The sequence below is a fragment of the Talpa europaea genome (genome assembly GCF_964194135.1).
Source record: "Talpa europaea genome assembly, chromosome: 4".
NCBI classification, from domain to species: domain Eukaryota; kingdom Metazoa; phylum Chordata; class Mammalia; order Eulipotyphla; family Talpidae; genus Talpa; species Talpa europaea.
The window spans coordinates 43,786,601-43,810,347 of NC_140070.1; the positions used below are offsets into that span (position 1 = coordinate 43,786,601).

At 36.3% G+C, this 23,747-nt stretch overlaps 1 protein-coding gene across 3 annotated transcripts in view; it reads right to left on the reverse strand.

Moving 5' to 3' along the window:
- Positions 1-23,747, reverse strand: part of SGCZ (sarcoglycan zeta) — a gene marked incomplete at both ends in the record, with an annotated part of 897,398 nt that overhangs the window by 312,780 nt on the left and 560,871 nt on the right. For all 3 annotated transcript variants that reach the window (XM_084232793.1, XM_084232794.1, XM_084232792.1), the window contains one exon: positions 20,711-20,905. In XM_084232793.1, coding sequence (XP_084088919.1) covers positions 20,711-20,905 — 195 coding nt within the window. The remainder of the gene's footprint in view (positions 1-20,710; positions 20,906-23,747) is intronic.

Consider the following 23,747-nt stretch of genomic DNA (forward strand, 5'->3'; position numbering starts at 1 on the left):
TAATCAAGGCCTTAACTTTATCACTAAGATTGAAATGAATTCCAAGTCATTTACTTCAGATTATTACCCAGAATATTTCTACCCAATGTGTGATTGACCTTACACTGAAATTATTGCAAAGAAGTATCAACTAATAAGCGAAGCAATAAATTCATTACATAATGAGAAAAAGATATTTTATATTTGATTTTACAAGATATCCTATATATTTTCAAATACAATTTGATAAACTTTAAGAACTATATTAGTGTTATTATTATAAATATATTTTACCACTAATTATGTGGATTTAGCTTGGAAAATGTTTATTAAAATTAATATTGTTTTCCAAATAAATAATTAAAAATTATTAATGCAAAAACTATTTTAAATTCATAAAATTTTAGATTATGACAATTGATTTTAAATATTAACTACCAAAGAGTTCTCTTTATATAACTTTTTTCAATTGATTTTAGGTGAATTTTACCAGTGTTCTTTAGTGAATTAATTGTTGCCATACCATAAATATTTATTGAATCAATGTATCCATGGGTAGGCATATGAAAACATAAAATGACTTTTAAAAATATAATTAGAATTGTATGGCACCAGAGGGCACAGGGAATTAGCACCTTTAAAGTTTTAACCATCTGATGTAGCTATTCTATTCCTAGGTTTCTACTTGAAGAATACAAAAAAGCTCTAATATGAAGAGATATGCGCATTCCTTTGTTCAATGCAGCATTATTTACAATAACCAAGGTGTGGAAGTAACCTAAGAGTCACAGATGAGTGGATTAAGAAGGTATGTTATATATACACAACGAAATACTACTCAGCTACTTAGATGCAATCTTGCCATTTGCGATAACATGGATGAATGGCGGTGATTATGCTAAGCAAAATGAGTTAGAGGGAGAAAAACAAATACCAGATGATTTCACTCATATGTGGGATACAAAAAACAAGACAAAGAGTCAGGCAAAACCAAACCAAAACTCAATAAATCTTACTGTAAAATAGAGGCCACCAGAGGGCAAGAGAGAGGAAGGTGGGGAGCGAAGTGGAGAGGCGGCCCAATGGACTATGGTGGAGGAATATGGGTGACGTGGTGGTGTGCTTAATGAATAATTTCTTATCTGTCACTAATATTTATTAAAATAAGATTCTAATTGGAAAACTATTTCAGTATAATCACATTATTGCATATGCTACTTTAAAAGTGATTTTAGGTAGAACTGATTGTTTATTGGCATCATGAGACAACTTAATATGCAGAAAACATAATTCTAAATTGAAATCCTGATTGTTGACAACACAACTTAAAGTTAAGTAGAGGAGGGAGCCCAGAGAGTGGTTGTGGTAGAACTCTACGAACTTGGTTATTTTATGAGATTTATAAGTTTAATTTGCACTTAGGCAAGTATAAAATATATCCATAACAGAATTACCAAGTTAACTGAATGAAGCTACCATTTGAGAAAGCACATATTTCACAGTAGGTGCAGCAATCAGACCTGGTGAGCTACAAGCAAAGTCAAGTATTTCTACTATTAAGAAAGCAAAACTAGGGCAGTGACTTTTGGCTTCTTCCCATCCAGTGGGGGAGGGGGAAGGTCGTAAGTCTCTACTTATTCAATTAAGCTTATTTCCTAGGTATTAAGTTCACTTTAATACAAAAATCAGCGATGAGGAAAATTAAAATATCTCTTGATCTAATATTCAATGGCTCATAACTAAAGATTAGATTCCCAAATAGGGTTTTATAGGTCAGTAAGATTTTTCTGATGCACTTGGTATTATTTTCAGCATATAGACCTCAGAACAAGAATTTGTTGGTGATGTAGTATCAAGTGTGTCATTTGTAAACTATAGACTGATTTATCTCTTCTTGGAAGATTTGAAAGTCTCCTTACATCATAAACTATAGTTTGTTGGCATTGTACATTGAATAATCTGCATTCTCTTAAGTAAATAGAACTACCAGCAAAGTAGTATTTATAAGCACTCATTAAAGATTTTTTCTAAGTCTTTAAAACCATTAGGTTTTTTGTGAATAAGCCATAGTTTTGGCTTTAACTTCAGAAAATTAAACATAATCATTTTATATTGAGCATAGAATTCACTAAGATTCATGTAGAATTCCACTGATTATAAAATGTAGGCTCAGTGAATGATTATTGAAAACAAGTACAAAAAGAAAACTCAAAAAAAAAAAAAAACCTAAGAGCAACAATGAAAGATACTTACTATTTAATATTTTCCTTTTCATTTAATATCTTTTTCTATGCAATTCTTTTTAGGGACAATATAACACTGCATATATTGTTTTAAACAAATATTTTTATTTGATGTTCTACCATAAACACCTATTCAAAATCATTAATATTATTTGGAAAATTATATAATTTGGAAAATATACCATCATTAATATTAAATGCATACATTTATTATTATAGCTTGGCCCATTTTATCTTAAATCTTTAGCTGTTTCATATAAAATAAATATCTCTTTGGGCATAAATTTTTCTATACATTTGTGGTAATTTTTAGGGTATATAGATGATGTTAAATTATTCTAAATACCTGGAATTCTGAAGGATGTACAAATTTTAGGTTATTCTTTAGAAAGAAAGGAAAAATTCATTTGTACTGGTAAATATGATTTCACAATAATTTTATATTGTCATTACTTTTAATAAAACTTTAGAGTATCCTTAAGTGTTGATACAAGTAAGTACATTATATATGTCTGTAAAAATAAAATAGACATAAATTTGCATACATATGTTTAAGATACACATATTGAAGTATGTATTTCTGAAATTAAAACCAAGAGGAGAAAATATTTGCTAATTTATTCCTATGACACTGACAACACCAAATGCTTAGAAAGCAACAAGAACTGTGATTCATTACTTGGGGAAATGAAAAAAGGAACAGTCACCTTAAAAATCTATTTGATAGTTTCTCACAAAAATTAACATACTCTCATCATATGATCAAGCATTTATTTACCTCTTGGTATTTATTTGCCTAATGATGTTAAAAAGTTATGTCTATCCAAACACCAGCAGATGTCTACTTTATTCATGCTTGCCAAAACTTGGAAGCAATCAAGATTACCTCCAGTAGGTAAATTGATAAATAATTGTGCTACATTCAGATAATTATTTCATGGTTAAGCCATGAAAAGACATGGAGGAAAATTATGTGCATATTTCTAAGTGACAGAAGTCAATCTGACAAGGCCTCATACTATATTTCCAGTCCATGTGACATAGAACATTAAGCCAAAACTTTGAAGCCTGTGAAAGGATTGCCAGTTGTTAGAGTGAGGAGGGCATAAATAGATAGCACACTGAAGATTTTAGGGCAGTGAAGTGTGGTTCTGTAATGGTGGATATATGTCAGTACACATGACTCAAAGCCCAAAGGAAACACAGTAGAAAGAGTGGACCTGGGGCCTCCCCTGGTAGCGCAGGTGGTTGAGCGCAGTGCTGTGAAGTTGTCCGCAGCCTCTGCAGCACCAGTTCTATCCTGGCCAGCCAGCAAGGGTCCCACATGGCATGGCAGACCTCTCCTGTCTTGCCTGCTGCTTTCGTCAGTCCGCCTCTTCTGTTCCCTGCTCTGTCTCTGGTGAATCCTCTCACCCGCCCGCGCATCTGGCCTGTACCCTGGTTCTTGTATAAATAAATAAATAAATCTTTAAAAAAAAAAGAAGAAAAAGAAAGAGTGGACCCTAAAGTAAGTGATGGATGGAACTTAGGTGATAATAATGTCTCAATGGGTTCACTCTGGTGGGGATGTTGATGGCGGAAGGCTGTGCATATGTAGGGTCTAAGGGTATGTGGGGACTCTGTATTTGCTGTGAAACTAAAACCGCCATAAAAAATAAAGTTTATTTAAAATTCTAAAGAAATAAAAATATGTTTAACTGTTGCTTTAATCCCAATTCTTAGGATACTCATAGCGTCTATCCATTCTACGGATCTTGACTGCAATTGTGACTTTCTTTAGCTAGAAGAATGCTGGTATTTGAACAATGATGGTCAACCCATTGAAGTCTAGATCTCTAGAGATCTTGCATATATCCACATAGTTCCGTGGAATTTCTAACCTCCTTAAAAGGGACTGGTGTATTGGAGGTTGAAAGACATGTGGTCCCATTTCCCAGCCAAGTGAACTGAGGCATCCCAAAACAGTCACGTGAAGTTTTCTTGTTTGAAATTAACAGGATTTGTATTTGTTAGATATCATTATTGTGGCAACAGATCATGGAAACATTGAATCTATTTAAAATACCAATTAGTTAGGCAGGCTTATAATTTCGTAGAAGAGTAAATTCATGCTCACATAAAAAGTTGCTTTTTGTTTGTAAAAATATGTGAATTTGTTAAGTTGTTAAATAGTAGACTATTATACATGTAGAAAAAAATTATTTTGGCTATACTGACTTGTGAATAATATAACCAGCAGAATAATTAGATAGGTAGAACAAATTGACTCACCCACTGCTCCCCTCAGCAGTGTATTTCTGTCAATCCACCTGTTCTGTTCCCTAGTCTCTCTCTGGTGAATCCTCTCAGTCCCTGTACCTCTGGCCTGTATCCCACTTCTTGTATGCATAAATAAATCAATCTTTAAAAAATATTGATAATGTATATAAAATAGTAATGCCATATTATATAAGGTACCCAACATATTGATGCATGAGTACTTTCTGCTTTTGCCTTCTATACTTAACACTATTTTCTATGTTATTTTCAGTTATTTTCAGTACCTAGCAATTCATATACTTTAATCAATTTGTAAGACCAGTTCTACTGTAATCCTAGGCATTTTATTTGAATTTGCAGCTCACTAACTAGTTGACAGAAGAGCTCTTAGAAAAAGTATCAATATTGTTTTTAAGTCATCAATCAGGAATGAAGCATAAATACAAAAAAAAGCAAACTAGGTTAATCGAAAAATAGAATTCAATTTACAAAATTGCAATTTACCATGAAAATGTAAATTTTAGTGGAGATATACATGTCTTCAATATTGTTTAAGAAATTTTATGCATTGTAAAAATGTTTTATATGTTAATAAACATTAAAAGTATTTCTAATGCCAAACATCCATATTTAGGGCACATTTATTTTTATGATTATACTTACCTCTGCTGAATAAAATTAACATAGTAAGATAAACCTGGTCAGTCCATAACAAGAACTTTAACAAATACCAATGCTTCAATAGTTTAGTTTAAGCCAAGTCCTAGGTCAAGAAGGAATAAAGGAGGTATCAGAGCTAACAGAGCCTTAGCACATTTCCAAATTTCTTTAGCCCAAAACTACATAAAATTTGGTATGGCAAAAATATGTAAAGTATAAGAAAATAAATATGTGTTTATCTAATGACATTATTTAGCTACAACATTTATAAGACAAGATGAAATATAGTTGCACACCCTTGGAGATGTGTTATGACCTATCACCCATCTTTTTAGGAAAGAAGCAGTTGGCTACCTTGAACCAGATAGAGATCACCTAATATAAATATATATAGCTTCCAACACAATGGAATTATTTGCAAGCAGGTATTAATGGTGAATTTCCATATATATTTAAAATATTTTGGGGAAAATTATGATATTTTTAATAAACAATATTAAAAATAATATTTAGTTATTTAATAACTAACTAAATAATATTTAGTTGCAGCTAAATATTTTATGGGTTAAAAATAACCCTAATTGCCCAAGGAAAAATGAAAAGATTATAAAGTTGTGGTATATTTGCAGGTTGGAACACTATTAAGCAATAAAAAAGATGAATTCTTGTCAATTATATCAACATGAATGGAACTAGAGGGGATGATGCTAAGTGCAATAATTTATTTTTTAATTTTTTTTAGAGATTTATTTATTTGTTTGTTTATACAAGCAATGGGTACAGTCAGAAGCACAGGAGGGTGAGAGAATTCACCAGAGACAGAGCAGGGAAAAGAACAGGCAGACCGACAAAATACACTGCTGAGGGGAGCAGTGGGCATGGCAGGAGAGGTCTGCGCACCATGTGAGACCCTCGCCGGCAGCCGGGAATCGAACCAGCACTGCAGAGGCTGCGGGCAGCTTCACAGCCCAGCGCTCAACTGCTGCACCACCAGGGGAGGCCCAGTGCAATAATTTAGAAGGAGAAAGACAAACATCACATGGTTTTACATATATAGGGCATATAAGAAAACAAAACAATGGGTCAGTCAAAAACAAACCAGAAAAAATAAACCCTAAAATCTTATGGTAAAACTGACTCTACCAGAGGGGAAAGTGGAAGATAGAGAAGAAAAGGGTATGACTGACTATGGTGGAGGATTATGAGTGCCTTGGTGCAGGGTTTGGTGTGATGGCAACAACTGAAGGGGGATGATTCCATACTTTTAAATGATACATGATGTTGTAAACAAATGCTTACCAATTTATTTCTTAAATTCAATGTAATCTAACATATGTTATGTTGTGGCTTTGAGTCAACAGCTGGGGTAAATGGTTTTATGTTTCTGGATTTCTATTTCCTTTGCATATAACAAGGACACTAATGCAGTCTCCAATTCTCTTATCAAACATACAAACAAGTCTGTATTTTCTATAACATTTTATTCAATGACTAATTTTCTTAATCCTTCCTGCAAATACCTTAATCCTTTCCTGCAAATATCTAATATTCTAATGAACTCCATTTTGCACTAGTATATGATTTATGTCACAAGTTTTGTAGTTTATTTCAGTAAAAAGAACTACCACTTGGTAATTGCTTGAACTTGGATAAAAATGACAAAATTTTTCTTTATAAAGTCAAGGAAAGAAAATGTACTGCTAGGCTAAGACTAAGCATGAAAGATTTCATCTGAGAGGGACAATTTGTCAAAAAATTATGAGGAGGTACAAACAGAGGGTTATAATGGAAGCCGTCTTGCAACATTAACTATATCATTCACTCTCATAAATTCTCTAATAAATCCACGCAACACACAGAGGGGTGGTACAGGCTGAATGATTCTTCAGCAGGCAGGTGTTGACACTCCCCTGCAGAGAGTCAATGTGACACAGAAAGGGGTGCCCCACCTTGGATGAGGTGGCTGTACTGAGGGATTAACTGGGAATATAGACATGGAAACCCAGAAAGGTAGACAAAAGCTGTGATCCTAAATCACCTTCAGAGTGATTTCTTATCATGGCCTACTAATTACTCTTCAGCAAAATATAATTTAACCAGGGAAAAGACTAGATTGGGAATCATAGGGATAACACAGCCTTTATTAAAATCATCATCCCTTTTATAAAGATGTCATTAAATACTCACTCCGATTAACTCAAAAGTGTAGTCATGTTTGAAACTGGCTATGAGAGATTAGGCACAGTCCCCATCACACTGATATTTGTTGAGAGGATAGAGGTAATTTTGTCCTACAAATTAAAAATATAATTAAGACCTAGTGATTTCATAACTATATATTTAGAGGTGTTGTGTAGATGCAGTGAGATACATGGGAAAGTAGGTCATTTAATGAAGAATATTGATATGATTTAATTTAAATGTAATTTTAATAATACTGATGCAACTAAATGTGGCAGAAAGAGCATGAACTTTAAAGTTGTGCAACCCATGTTGCTAACCTCACTTATCAATATGACCTTGGGAAGTTTAATTTTCCTAAGCCACTGTGTCTTCAACTGCCAGAAAGGATATAATATTTACTTTGCAGTGTTGTGAAATTCAATAAATCTGGCCTATAAAGCACATAATCTTGCTGAATATAAACTACGAGCTAAATAAATATGGGTCCCAGGCATCTTAAATTTCACTCTCATATCTAAAAGGTTATAAAAATAAAAAATAAAAGGGTTATAAAAAGCCTAATGGTTATAAAAATTATAATATTATAATCAGATAATTATTTAAAACTTTGAACATTAAAGAAACTTGAAACATTCAGAAATTCATCCTATCACCTAGTAAATTTTAAGTATTACATTTTTCAAATGATTCAAAAGAGAGATTACTCTCTTGGGCAAATGAGCTATCTCATCCAGACAGGCCAGTGAAGTCATTATCAGGTGATGCAGGTTTTCAAAATAAACAGCTTGAGGTCAAAATAATGATGATGTTTCACAGCTGAACGCTCTCACTCTTAGAAGTTTCAGGTAAATTGTTTTTAAACCTCAGCTTTCAATTCATATTTCACAAGACATCTTTATGATTACTTTATCACCCCAAGGAAATAAGACATTTCCCCTGATAAAATGTATCCCATAAAGCAACTTTATTAACAGCTAATACTGATTGAAATATTATTTGTCATTATACATAGCTGGCACCAATGGAATAATTACTTTGAGTTCTATTTTAAGCAGTTTTACAGGAGTTCACTCACTTAATACTTTTAATATCCTAATGAGGTCAACATCATTGATTACAGATGAAGAAGCTAGAGTTAAAGAGGTTAAGTAACTCACACAAGGTCATTAGCTAAATAGCACTTGTGGAGTGAGAACATGAATCAGACTATCGGGCTCCAAAACTTTTATGTGTGTCATTAGGATAATTAGTGCACATTAGCAAGATCCTTGTGTCTACAGCTGTTTTACATCCAAGTTTAATGGAACCAAGTAAATGCATATGAAGTATGGAATAATTGTGAAGTTGGAACTGCAGAAATGTGCAAGAGTAATGACAGCAACAAACAGATAACTTAGGATATGCCAAGGTACGATCAGCCTCAGCAAAAATGCTTAGTGAATCTTTTTCCTGTGTATGTCTGTAGGACTCATGGGGAAACATAGTTTTCTGAGTTTCTCGGACTATTTTTCACCATGACCTTCTAGCACAGGTGGCCTAGTAGATAACATGTGGCCTTGAGATACAATCCACATGTGTGCAGAGCAGTAAATAATAATGTAATCTTGATGTATAGTCTGCATGAGCAAACATACTTCTGTAAACTAGGCCTAAACTTGGCCGCGTACTGGCTTTGATATAAACCATATAAAAGGTAATAGGGCTCCTCCAGGGGGGCCTCTCACTGGCCCCTCAGTGGGCAAGGACTACTGCTATGGCCAGATCCCATGTGGGCTGCTGCTGTTGCTACCTGTGTTTCTCCTGCTGCCTCATAATAAAGATTTGTGCTTGCTCCCCACATGTGGGCTTTGTGACCTGCTTTCTCATCTGCTGCCAATGAGTACAGGGCAAGATTATAGCTGAGGCCCAATAATGTAACCCTAGCACTGTGTGAGGGCAGGAATGGACACAGTGCAGGTTTCCTATTGTAGGGTAAAGAAAATATCAGGCTTTTCTGCCCTTCTGCCATCAGGATAGATGATGGATCCTTGTCCTGAATGCATGCCTGATGGCGGGCACCTGGAATAGGGTGTGGGCATAGGTGGATGGGATTCAGCTGAGCTAAGACTGTGCTTTTTTTTTTTTTTTTTTTTTTTTTTATTAATTTTTTTTCTTTTTTATAGAGGCATGTTTTATTTATTTATTTGTTTGTTCGTTTGTTTCGTTTATACATGCACTGGGTACAGTCAGAAGCGCGGGAGGGTGAGAGAATTCACCAGAGCCAGAGTGGGGAGCAGAGCAGGCAGAAGGACCGAAGTACACCGCTGAGGGGAGCAGCGGGCGGCAGGAGAGGTCTGCGCGCCATGTGGGACCCTCCTCTGGTGGCCGGGGAGCAGCCGGGGATCGAACCAGCGCTGCAGAGGCTGCGGGCAGCTTCGCAACCCAGCGCTCAACCGCTGCGCCACCGGGGAGGCCCTAAGACTGTGCTTTTTAAGGGCGGCGTCACGGGGACGCCAGTAGCAGCAGCAACAGCAGCAGCAGTAGAAGCCGAAGCCGAAGCAGAAGCCGAGAAGCAACAGAACGAACGCTAGAGAGCCCAGATAGAGTGAAGACTTGCTGGGGGCTGGGAGGCCTGCCAGCCTCCCAGACCCCAGCCAGCACCCCTGCCTGCCATATGCCTGGTGAACCCCAAATAAAAAACCTGCAAAACTACTGAGGACTCTGACTCCTCCTTTACCCGGTCTGCATGGGATCAGAAAACCTGCACTGTGTCCAGTCCTGCCCTCTTACACCTATGATCCAGCAGACCGGGTAAAGGAGGAGTCAGAGTCCTCAGTGGTTTTTTGCAGGCTTTTTATTGGGATTTACCAGGTACACAGCAGGCAGGGGTGCTGGGGGGCCGGGAGGCTGGCAGTCCTCCCAGCCCCCAGCAAGTCCTCACTCTATCTGGGCCCTCCGCCATTCTCTCTGCTTCTCTGCTCTTCTGTTCATTCTGCCGCTTCTCGGCTTCTTCATTGGCTTCTCTTTCGGCTTCTACTGGCGTCCCCATGACGCCGCCCTTAAAAAGCCCAGTCTCAGGCCTCCCCGGTGGCGCAGCGGTTGAGCACTGGGTTGCCAAGCTGCCCACAGCCTCTGCAGCGCCGGTTCGATCCCCGGCCACCACTGAGGGTCCCACATGGCGCACAGACCTCTCCTGCCGCCCTCTGCTCCCCTCAGCAGTGTACTTCGGTCCTTCTGCCTGCTCTGTTCCCTGCTCTGGCTCTGGTGAATTCTCTCACCCTCCCGCGCTTCTGACTGTACCCAGTGCTTGTATAAACAAACAAACAAATAAATAAATAAATAAGCCCAGTCTCAGCCCAGGTGAATCCCATCTACATATGCCCACACCCTATTCCAGGGGCCCGCCATCAGGCATGCATTCAGGACCACAGGGTTCCGTCATCTATCCTGATGGCGGGAGGGCAGAAAAGCCTGGCATTTTCTTTACCATACACACTGGAACTAAGTTAAGGCTCTGAGGAGCTTGCTGCTGTTACCTATAATCTTAGAGAATGAAGACTACCCAGAATTAGGGTCATCTTAGAAGGAACATTTTCATCAGCAAATCCTATATTAAGGCAAGGCAAATATAAAGGCAACACTTTTGTCCTGTGAAGTCATTCCCTTCTCATCATGTGAGACCCCCTCCTCTCTCCTTGATGGTCCAGACTCCTCTATTATTCTTTAGCAGAAGCAGCCAAAGAGGCAGAGCTTAACACTTGTTATACAACCCAAGCATGCACAGATGTGATTTAACTTAAGCTGAATTAAGAAACCACTGACATGGAACCAAGAAGCTTTTACAGCTTATACAGGACCACCCAAACTGTAATCAGAAGGATCATCAAGGAAGATCCATTTATCTAGAAAAGCCTCTCCATATATAGAATGATTTGTGACTAACCAATCAAACCTTTCCAAGTCTATAACTTCCTCTCTACTAGTTTTTTTCTCCCTCCATTTCCATAAAACCAGTATTAGTGCCCACATCAGAGAGCCATCTAGTAGTCTTGCCTCCTGTCTCTTTGCTATTTAACCTCAATATTAAACTTTCTTTTCTCAAAACCAGTGCCATAGCATTGACTTCTTTGCATGCTAGACAGTTGAACCCAAAGGCCTGGTGCCAGAGTCTATCAACCACTACTTAATGCAAGATTAGGGTGGTCTTGGTAGCCCCACCAATCTAAGGGGGAATTCCGATTGACTCCAGTTATGTATGGGAAAATACCTCCTTGGCAGTAGTGGAAACTCAAGCTTTTAACCTGGCTTTATAATATAAATGAATATAAAAATGAATTAATTTCATCTTCTTAAATTATTATTACACACAATAAATAGATCCAGATATATATGTGGAGTTTGAGAGGAAAAGATACTGGGAAAAGCATGTGGTTCTGATTTCTTTAATGGTTAATAACAAAACCTGCACCCCTGCTTTAACTACTTGAATAAAATTTCTCTCCTTTCCTACTTATGGCTGTTATTGATTTCTTTCATCTTTCAATAACTATAGATTAGATTATAATTAACAAGGGCTTATTTTGCTTTAGTGTGCTTTTTTTTTTTTTTAATCAAATTAAGTTTAGAAAGTAATGGGCCTCCCTGGTGGTTCAGAGGTTAAGGTCTCAGCACTATTTAGCTATCGCCAGCCACTGTGACATGAGTTGGATCCCTGGCCAGGGAGGTGACCCACATGGGCACAGCAGACCTCTCCTGCCTCACCCACTGCTATCCTCAGCAGTGTATTTCCATAGATCCGCCTATTCTGCTCCCCATTCTGTCTCTGCTGAAACCTCTTACCCTCCTCATGTCTGGCCTACAACCCAGTTCTTGTATGTATACATAAATAAATCTTTGGAAAAAAAGTTCAGAGGGACTCCCTGGTGGCACAAAGGGTTAAGCACCTCACTATGAAGGAATTCGCAGCCTCTGCAGCATGAGTTCAATCCCTGGCCGGCCAGGGAGCAACCCACATAGTGCAGCAACCTCTCCTGACTCGCCCGCTGCTCCCCTCAGCAGTTACTTCAGTCAATCTGCCTGTTCTGTTCCCCACTCTGTCTCTGGTGAATTTTCTCACTCCCCATACCTCTGGCCTGTACCCGAGCTTTTGTATGCATTAATAAATAAATTAAAAAAAAAGGTTCAAAAAGTCTCATATCCTAAACATGAGACCAAATTGAGTGAACAAACATCTCTAGAAAATCTTGATATGATACTTTCCAGCTCCATCCATGTTGCTGCAAATTTCATGAGTTTATATTTTTTTGATTGCTGAGCAATATTCCATTGTGCATATGTAGCACATCTTCTTGATCCAATCATCTATTTTTGGGCATTTGGGTTGTTTCCATAGCTTAGCTATTGTAAATAGTGCTGCTATAAACATAGGGGTGCAGATGCCCTTTTGAATTAATGTGTCTGTGTTCTCTGGGTAAGTACCTAGGAGTGGAATTGCTGGATCATATGGAAAGGATCATGCTCAGCGAAATAAGCCAGAGAGAAAAAGTAAAATACCAGATGGTCACGCTCATAGCAGGAATTTAGAAAACCTAAATAAGGGACCAGGAAAAAGACTAATTATAATAAAGTAAAAATCAAAATCAACAAACAACTATAAACCAGAGACACAGTACAGGGTAGGGAGGAGGGAACAGGATCAAAACGGGGGGTGGGGGGTGGGGATTTTATGGGGACTATAACCAAGATGAAAATGCATACATTGTGCAAAAATGGAAAATGAGGTAAAAATATATAAAATTTAAAAAATAATTAAAAAAGAAAAAAAGAAAATCTTAATATGTATTGACTTTGATTGCTAAATGAGGAGGTGTTTGGGGAAGTTATGTGTCACTGTGACTGATAGGTCCAGGCCCAATGGTAGAGAGTGCCTTCCAAAGAGAGGAGAGATGTCAGGAAATACAAAGTCCCTTTGTTCTCTCTCATCCTTGAAGGTCAGATTCCTTTTTCTAGAGATCTGATTTGATTTGAGGTTTGGTGGTCACTTACAAGTAACTGGCATACTGTGGCATCTCTTAATTACCAACGAATCTTGCACCAAGGAAGATGAGGTAAGATAGCATAACAAAAGAATTATTTTACATGAAATCCAAGGTTTTTTGTGCAAAAGACTGGAATTGTAATGTACTGATTACTGAGGCCTATTCAGAGCTAGTAACTAGCTGGGCAAAGGGCTATACTTTCACAGAAAAACTATCTTTTTTTTTTTAATGAGATTCTTTTTTTCCCCCCAAAGATTTATTTATTTATTATACAAGAACCGGGGTACAATCAGAAGTGCGGGAGGGTAAGGGAATTCACCAGAGCCAGAGCGGGGAACAGAACAGACAGACCAATGAAATATACTGCTGAGGGGAGCAGCGGGCATGGCAGGAGAGGTATGCGCTCCATGTGGGACCCTGGCGGGTGGCCGGGGATCGAACCGGTGCTGCAGAGGCTGTGGGCAGCTTCGCAGCCCAGCGCTCAACCACTGCGCCACCAGGGGAGGCCCAATAAAACTATCTTACCTAAGCATTTTGGGATTCTGGGAGAAAATGTGTGATGCTTGTGTTCCAATCAGGGTAAGCTGGTCACTGCCTAAAATATGTGACAGAACTTGAGAAATGTCCTCTCTTAATGGGAGACAGAAAGATTTCAGATGAAAGTTTAAAAAGTCCACAACATAAAAAATGGAAACCAATTGAAATCTAAAGCAGTTTTTTTGCTTTTTTTTTTTTTTTTCAAGAAAAGTACCATGTTCCCATGGCTGACTTACTTATTTTGATCTGAGACCAGTTCCTGGTAATGACTGGATAGAACTGAAAGACCACATGAAGCTATGTAATACAGAAACCAGGTGGGAAGAAAACACAACTCTTATTCCTATGGCCTGATTTGCACTCTGGCACTACTGTGAAGGAGACACAGAAATGAGTCACAGGCCAAGCAGAGCACCCACAGGGTCAGAATAGAACCGGAAAAGCCTCGGAGGACTAAGGAGGGCTCCAGAGACAAGGGCGACAAATTCCAAAGGGGACTAATCAAACACCCCAGGACTAAGGGCAACATGACATTCCTGGACAAGGATGACAAAGAAAAAGGACTCTTAGATAAGGGCTGGGATACAGAGCCTTAGTTCTGGGAACAGAGACAGTAGGCCAGTGAGTGAGACCACTGAGAACTAACCAATCACAAAAAGACCGATGGTGCTTTAGAATAATTAGGGGGAAAATGTATATGTTCCCCAATGCATGAGTCCATTTCAGCTTTCTTGGCCCTCCGTGGCCTGGTTCCACTGCCCTCGGAGTCCCACTTTATTTTTATGCCTTTTCTCCTCAATAAACATTCTCTTTCTCTAAACAAATTTGCATCTTCTCACTTGCTTGCCTGATGGTCAGCCTGCTGTGGCTTCGTGAGACACCAGCCCGTGGTGGTCTAGTTGCTGGGACTCAGCACTGCCACTGCAGCCTGGGATCTATTCCTAACTGGGAGACTAGGCCTGAAAACTTGAAATTACAGTATTAGAAGTAGACACATTTATGTGCAGGGATGGTAGGGCCCTTTAGAGCATGGGCCCCATTTGGTAGGATGCCCCCAGTGTCCCTTGATTATGATCTAAGAGTTTAACTGAGATAACAAGTGAAAAACTTAAAACATTAAATTCTAAGCTCTTTTTACTGAAAGTGATGCTAAAAACTTTAAAATTATATTCAACTAAAAATAATATATCCCCTGCATTGTGCCTGAACAAGATACTAAGATAGAAAAAACAATAAGAATGGATTCCATTATTGAGAAATTCGAACACTGAAGGGACCAGGAAGAAAGCCTAGTCTGGTTACATCAGTCAGTAGAGCATGAGGGTCTTAAAGGGACCAGGAAAATTTTGATAGACAAGAAGAGGTATATATTAAGATGAAGCATAATTAAATATCTAATATGACATAGCAAGCCGAAACATAGAGATCAGATATGAATAAAAAAGTTATAGGAATACACCTGTCTGAAAAGGAAACCTAAACAAACAAATGAGTAAATAAGCCAATAAATAGGGAGGATCTTCATAAGCTAGATGGGAGGTCAGAATTGTGGCTTAAGAGTCAACAATTTAATTAGTAATTAGTAATTCTCTGTTAAGAAGAAAGGAGATGGGGAATAAAAAAAAGAGATAAGGAGATAATATGAATAAATGGAACCTTTACAAATCAAAGGTTGTAGGACACGCCCATCCAATTACTTTAGAGAAAAACCAACAAAGGCCAATATTACTAGACATATACTATAGATTCGAGGACTTAGAGAAATTCTAGTACTTGTGCAGCTACAATTATTGGTATGTAAGATTATCTTAGGGTCCTTGCTTGTGATAGCATATTAAGATTGGCTCTATCTCCCTAGAATGTGTAACTTATTAAATACTGTTAATGGGGACTATTAAACTTGGTTTTTAGAACATAAACCTTCATTTTCAATGTAGATATTAATAAATACAACTTCATAGGTCAGGGACTATCTCCTGTGTCTATGAGGCCTTAATAACAACAGAGGGATCTGGAATAACTGGCAGTCTTTCCATTAATTCTTCCTAGTAAACTTCAATAATTAGAAGAGGCTAAATTACAACTGTTTTTTATTGTAGGTAATGTCAAAGAAGGATATTCTAGTACTTATCGAGGGCTAATTATATGGCAGGCACTGTTCCCTGCCTTGGGACTACAGTGGTAGAAAAAGTGACAAAAACTCTCTGCTTTGTGGAGCTTAAATTCATTCTGTGAGAAGGGAAACATATTATAAGCAAGGCCATATATAGATGAACATGCTAAGGTGGAGAATGAATTAAACATGATTATTTCATAGTTAAGCTTCACATGTTTATACATATCTATTGATTTGGGGTAAGAATGAAGGTGCATTTGGGGTGACAAAGTTTTGATCAATAGAAAAACTGACTGAGTACAAGAAAAGTTCATTCTAAATAACAGGACTATTAAAGACTGTAACAAAGTTTTAGGATGAACTTGTTAACAAATGATAGAAAATACACTTTATACATTTTAAGTAGATCAATAGTGACTTTATAATATGTCACTGAGTTAATGATGAAGATTAAAAAAACTAAATAATTATAAGAATGGGATGGGAAATATGATATCACATTTACAAAGATATTGAAAGAACACGGGTTTTAAAACTTAGAAAACATGTTAAATCACATCCCACGAAAAATTTAACTTAAAAATATGATTTTAAGAAAGTTAGAAAGCTGAAGACTGAATACAGTAATATGTGTACACTCAACTTTAAAATCATATCCTAAAGGAAAAGAAAATATGGTGAAATGCATCAATAACTGTATGGTCTATAGCTGTAAACAGTAAGCTCTCTCAAAATAATTCCTAGTTTTGTAAGCATGTTATATAATATCTTAAATGAAGAATGACAGGGGCAGCTAAAGAAACCAAAATGACTGCATAAGAATCTCTAACATATTCTGATTTTTAGATATTAAAAAAATCATCACCTTTGAAAATATATATCCATTGCTTGCATGTGTATATTCATGTAAGCAATGTATGTGTATATACACCCATACATGCATGTATATGTGTATATATGTATATTATAACATAATCTGGACTTAATTAGTAAATCATTTTGGATTGAAAGACCAGAACTAGAATCTCATGTTTAAAGTTCAATAAAGGAAAACTGCTACAAAATATTACAATAAAACTATCCAGTGATTGGATGGAATGGTTTATCTGTCATCCTGAGGAGGGTTTAAGGAGATATCCAGTGAGAAAATGGAGGAAATATTGTGGTTTGACCACTTGCAATATGTGGATGGCTGAATTAAAAATTCTCCAGTTCCTTTTCAATGCTAAAACACTATAATATTCAATCCTACTTCTTGTGCTACTGCCTTTCAATAAATATCCATGCCACTAATCATACACTTCTCTAGGAATTTTATTTTCCAATTTGTTCAATTAATCAATTGCTTCAATTATTATACACATGTGGGTATTCTTGATTTCCCAGCCACAACATAATTGTTTTAATACTTTGCTTAATACATGGCACTTATGTTTCCATTTTTTCTTTTGCAAACTTGTCAACATATCTACTAATATTAAGCTGGATGCTACCAATTTTTACTTAGAACTCTTGTGGTTAAAATGGCTACTTTATTATATTAAATTTCAATTATAGAACTAATTTACATAGAATTAGTACTTCAAACAAGCAAAGAATATTGCCTCAGCACAATGCCTGGGTTTGATAAATCTACTAGATATTTATATTGAACCACAAAGATATTAAATGAACCAAGCAACAGCAATATACCAACAAAAATATGTAATTGGGTTATATTGATCTTGGAAGAATGAAGTTTCAATATCTCTTCTCAACTCATTCCTATACTTATCAACTCTCAGAACCAGGAAATTACTGTTTGTATCTATTCTAAGTCATTCACCCTGTAGTATAAACTCATTTCCTTTTTCTTGATTCCCTGCAACAGGGTATCTTAATAGCAGGTAAATTTATTTTCCACAGAATAAGAAACAGAATAAGGTCATATCAACCATACAGATAATGATGGACTCTAAGAAGTATCATAAAACAGGTTGGCAATCAACCTTGCTGTGCTGAAAACACAATATTTTGACAATAATAACATGCCTGGTTTGCTCAAATAAAAGATCTTGACAGCCACATATTTTTATGTATTGGATGGCAACAGTTATAATGAAAGTGAAATACATTTTGTACAGATCAATAATACTCACCAAACAATTTACACATCATTTACTACTTCTTACTATAGTTTGGCTAAAAATGGGTTTTGGTTCACTCTAGATATAATATAATCATAATGTAGTAGTGAAACATAAAATTGATTTCTTACTGCTCTAATGTAAGAGGATTACAAATTATTTTATACTCTTTCAAGTACATACAACTTAATCTGACGTGTAGTATTCAGGAGCTAAAGTTACTGCATTGAGATAGAGATTGTGTTCTCTTACAAAGAGTATATGCCTAAGATAATTACAACTTTATCTTTCCATTAGTTTTACCTCCACACAAATAATTAAATGACTGAAGGAAAAACACACTTCTTTTTTGATTATACAAAACTGAAAGTGTGTTAGAAAAAAATAGAAATATATGCTCAAAATAAAAAATAAACAGCTTGGCTCCTATGGAAATAGCCTTCTTTTCATTATCCCCAGGAATATGTTGACATTTACATTTTGACCAGCTGAGGTTCAAATTAGATAGCTCCATAGGTGACAGAAACCCAGGGGCTTGTGTAGAACCTGAGGACAAAGGTGATTGTTTCAATTATTTCCCTTGAATGGCTTATCCAACCTTGGCCTCAGCATGCAGCAAGGTATTGGGAGCCTGATGCATGCAGCCATGTAATTATGCATTAGGGTGTATTTTCTTAATTAATTTAAATATGCTTGAGAAGTTTACATGGCTTGAATCTGAAAACTTTTGTGGCCTGGTCATTGGATAGAATCAAAAGTCACTGAATTGGCCAAATTGGTCACATATTTCAGAATATTTTGATGGACACCTTTTGATAGAGGAAATTGAATGCTTTAGATTGTAAAACCTGGAGAAAATTCCATTCTTTACTTCCTTAATTATTTTTTTTCAAGTTAAGAAAAATGAGGTTGAAAAGTTGCAGTGAGAATCTATATATTTGCCTGATAGAACAGCACAGCATAAGAGATTCAAAAGGACATACATATTGACTTACTATGTGAGAAACTGATCATTAATGAAGCTCTGAAACTACTCAGAGAAGGTAGGACAGAACTCGGAAGAACAGAAAGGCTGTGGGTAGAGTTAATGACATTTGCGCCAAAATATTCTCAAATGAGATTGGGAGGTGGGGAGAGAAGTACTGAGGCAACTCTTGGGACAAAGGAATGGTTCAAAGGCATTACCATAGTAGCACAAAGCACAAAGCATTAATTTTCTTTCTATCCCTCAACTCCACTTCAAATCACCCACAGTCTCAAAGGACTTAATCTGGCTCTGCACACTTACCCATATCTAGGATGCTATTAGTTCCTCTAATCATGGACCATAGTGAGTTCTGCCTGTCCTTTCTTTGTTTTTAGTTCTTTTTATCATGAATATCCTTCAAATTTTGTACTGTATTAGAAAAAAATGGAGCCCTTGCTCAGCTCATTTATCTCCATGAGCATATGCTATTTTATCATGCTCTGCACGGTTATAGCTTTCCTCTCTGGAAGGTTATGGTACCTGCCGTCCCAGACTCCTGCACAAATCTGTGGTGTTCTACTCTGTGAACAGATGCTGGGCTCATTTTCCCTTCTGAGATTCTGTTTCAACTTAGAATTAGGTATCAGTGAGGTCAGAAAGACACTTGTCTTGCTAAACCAATATGCAGCAGAGTTAAAAAAAAATGCCGTCCACTGTAAGAAGATCAGTGTTTTTAGACAGCATTACACTGGTCTGTGAGGATGCAGATTTCTAAAGGATAATAACAATCTTGTCAGCAAGGGAAAGATACCTGCTTGGATAGGATGACATCTTAGATCTGTACGCAAAGGCCACAAAGATTTAGGGCAGGGTAGAGAAATTTAAGAATTTTGCCAGAAAACATAACATGAGTTAAATTAGACTTTGCTAAAAGTAGCTAGTCTCTCCCAGATAAGCCATGCTCTAGGTTCATTTTATATAGTCAATCAACTGCAGTAAAATGATTTCATGAATTACATAACAATTTTGCTATTATTCATCTTCAAAAAAGAGGGAAATAATTTCTGATTTATGTCTATTTGCCTCATTTATGCTCTGAAATAATGAGATCATCTCCTGCTAACAATTACCCGATATTGGTTCATGTATACAGCGCAGGAGAAATTTCAGGTTTAGAGTTGATTATGCAGTATGTTATATATTAAACATATATAGAGGGCTATAGAGTTAAATGTTCTTTATACTTAATATTTTAAAGGAATTTTAAATTTCTAAAATGAATTGTAATATTAAATGTCATCTGTGAAAATAAACTCATTTCTGCTTGGCATATATAAGAAGCAATAGTTTGTTCTTATTGTTTAAATGTTTTCTGATTTTCTAATGAATCAATGGGCTATGCTGTCCCTGATCAAAATTTCTCACATGTAGATAACAGGTAGCAATATCATATATATGTCAAGAATAAATACGTTGAAATCAGTCTTAAAAGATGACAGCCCTGAGTTTAAAAGCATACTTGCAACATTTGAGGTGGATAATTTCAACTAGAAAAATAAAAATAACATAGCTATATTATCTCTGAACCAAAGCAATAAATGTAAAATCATAGCAGTACTTACCACAGTAAAATTCATAACTTTCAATATCCATATTGTCATGGCTAAGTTAACAATCATGGTAACCAACAGCAGAAGGACAAAGAAGTACAAGCACCTCTTTCGCCATCCATAAATTCCCACTGGGTAAAGTTGTGCATTCTCAGCCCTTGGCAGGTTATTCTGTTGTGTTGCCAGTATATATTGTTCTCGTGTCATCTGGAAAAAGAAAAAAAAAAAAAAAAAGAAAGAAAAGAGAAGAAAAAGAAAAAAAAAGCATTCAAAAATAAAACCAATGATTATTTTTTAAATCAATACATAGAACATACCTAAGAACAGTGGGTACTGAACTCTCAAACAATTATTTCTGTATAATGGAAACTAATTATTAATTTAATTAAAATGCTTCAAATCATTATCATGTTTTTATGTTTTTATATTTTTTAAAGATTTATTTATTTATGTATACAAGAGCTTGGGTGTAGGCCAGAGGTGCAGGGAGGGTGAGAGTATTCACAAGAACAGTGTGGGGCACAGAACAGACAGATTAACTGAAATACACTGCTGAGGGGAGCAGAGGTTTAGACAGGAGAGGTTGGCTGTGCCATGTGGGTTGGCTCACTGGCCAGGACTCGAACTCATACTATAGTGGCTACAGATTGCTTCATAGTTCTGAAACTTAACCCTTATGACACTAGCAAGGCCCCCACCAATTTTTTTTTTTTTATTTTAGAGCATTTAACTAATTGTGGTATATATGAGTTATATTATTTTTAGCCAGGTTTTTCTGATCTCAATAACAGAATTTCATCTCAAGAGTCTCAGAAGACTCTTCTTCTAGTGGCCATAGCCTCCACACATGTCTAGTTTTCTCTCGGAATAGGTCTCACCTGTTCGTTGGACAGAGTCCAACTATGTCAGTAGGTTTTACTGTGTGTTTACGATATATGGATATAAGATGTTTAGGGTATGTTTCAATAAAAAATGCCAATGTATTTGCAAGAGACTATGGAAAGAAAGTATATTTTCATTTAGGATTTCATAGATATAAATAATAAAAATTTTAATTTAGAAACTTAGTTATTTTTATTTTATGAGTTAGAAAACAACTGATATCTAATTCAACAGTCTATATACTACAGCATCATTTTATAACACAGTATAATGAAATAAGAGGAAGTCTCATAAGGGAAGGGAGTAGTCGTCTTTGGTAAAGAAACATTTAGGCTCCATATTGTTTTTTTCAAAAAAGAGTGTTTACTGTCCTGATACAATCTAGAAATATGTATAAAAAATCAAAGAATTATCTGCTGGGTGGATAATTTTCAGAATAGCATTTATTATATCAAGCATGAAAATAGCCATGTTTTAAAAATATGATATATGGGATAATATTATTCCATTTATTTCTCTTAAGGTTTTTCTAAGATTGCTTTCCTTAAGTATGTCAGTAATCAATTCACTGACAGAAATGTCAAATAAATTATATTAAAGTAAAAATATCAATAAAAACAATGGAATATTACTCAGCAATAAAAAAAATAAACTCATACAATTTGCAGCAACATGGATGGAACTGGAAGGGATCATGCTCAGTGAAATAAGCCAGAAAGAAAAAGAAAAATACTGGATGGTCTCACTCATAGCAGGAATTTAGAAAACCTACATAAGGAACCAGGAAAAAGACTAATTATAATAAAGTAAAAATCAAAATCAACAAGCAACTATAAACCAGAGACATACTACGGGGAGGGAGAGGGAGAAAGAGGGAGTAGGGTCAAAATAAGAGGGTGGGAATTGAATGGGGAATATAACCAAGATGAAAATGTATACATTGTGCAAAAATGAAAATGATGTAAAAATATATATATAATAAAATAAAAAAATTAAGAAAGAGTTAAAATTACCTAATATATACAATACAAATAAATGAACCTAATGAGAAATGCATAAATGTCCTTAGTTAGCTTTTTTCCATTTTTGTTTTATTTTTTTTTTTTAAGATTTATTTTATTTGCACAAGAGCCAGAGTATAAGCCAGATGCGCGGGAGAGTGAGAGGAGATAGAGTGGGGAACAGAACAGGCAGACTGACGAAATACACTGCTGAGGGGAGCAGCAGCGAGACAGGAGAGGTCTGCTCGCATGTGGGTTGCTCCAAGGCCTGCAGGGATCGAACCACCTCTGCAGGGGCTGTGGACAGCTTTGCACTGCTGCGCTCAACCGCCTGGGCCACCAGGGAGGCCCCCATTTTTGTTTTATTATAAAGCCATACTTTCAGATTGTACTCATGTATTGATAAATATGTTGCCAAGTTTTTATACTTCATACAGTAAAAGTTGTACAAGTTAAATAAAAATGTCAAGTGAGTTAGAAGTACTAATAGTAATGATAAAGAGTATTTTTTTAATAATATGAAGAATTATCTGTTTATGGTCATTATATAAATTTAAATTAATAGCTAATATTTCCTTGACAGTGGACTTTAATCTTTAATTAGATTAGAATTTGAAGGCGAGCTAAATCACCCATTAAAAGATATGTACTGGGCCTCCCCGGTGGCACAGCAGTTGAGCGCTGGGTTGTGAAGCTGCCTGCAGCCTCTGCAGTGCCGGTTCAATCCCCAGGTGCTCCCCGGCCACCGGAGGAGGGTCCCACATGGCGCGCATACCTCTCCTGCCGCCCGCTGCTCCCCTCAGCAGTGTACTTCGGACTTCTGCCTGCTCTGCTCCCTGATCTGACTCTGGTGAATTCTCTCACCCTCCCGCGCTTCTGACTGTACCCAGTGCTTGTATAAATAAATAAATAAATAAACAAACAAACAAACAAACAAATAAATAAATAAAAGATGTGTACCTTCAGTGTTATAACAGGTGACAACATATAATGGTAATTCACTTTAAGAATATTAGTGGAGACCCTGTTCCATGAGGGAGGCCCTAGATCAGTTTTTAATTTTATTTTAGAGAATGCCCCAATATTCACATATTCCCCTTTGTATTTATTCTATAAATAGTAATTACAAAAAAAAGAATATTAGTGGAGATATTATAGTTTTGAGA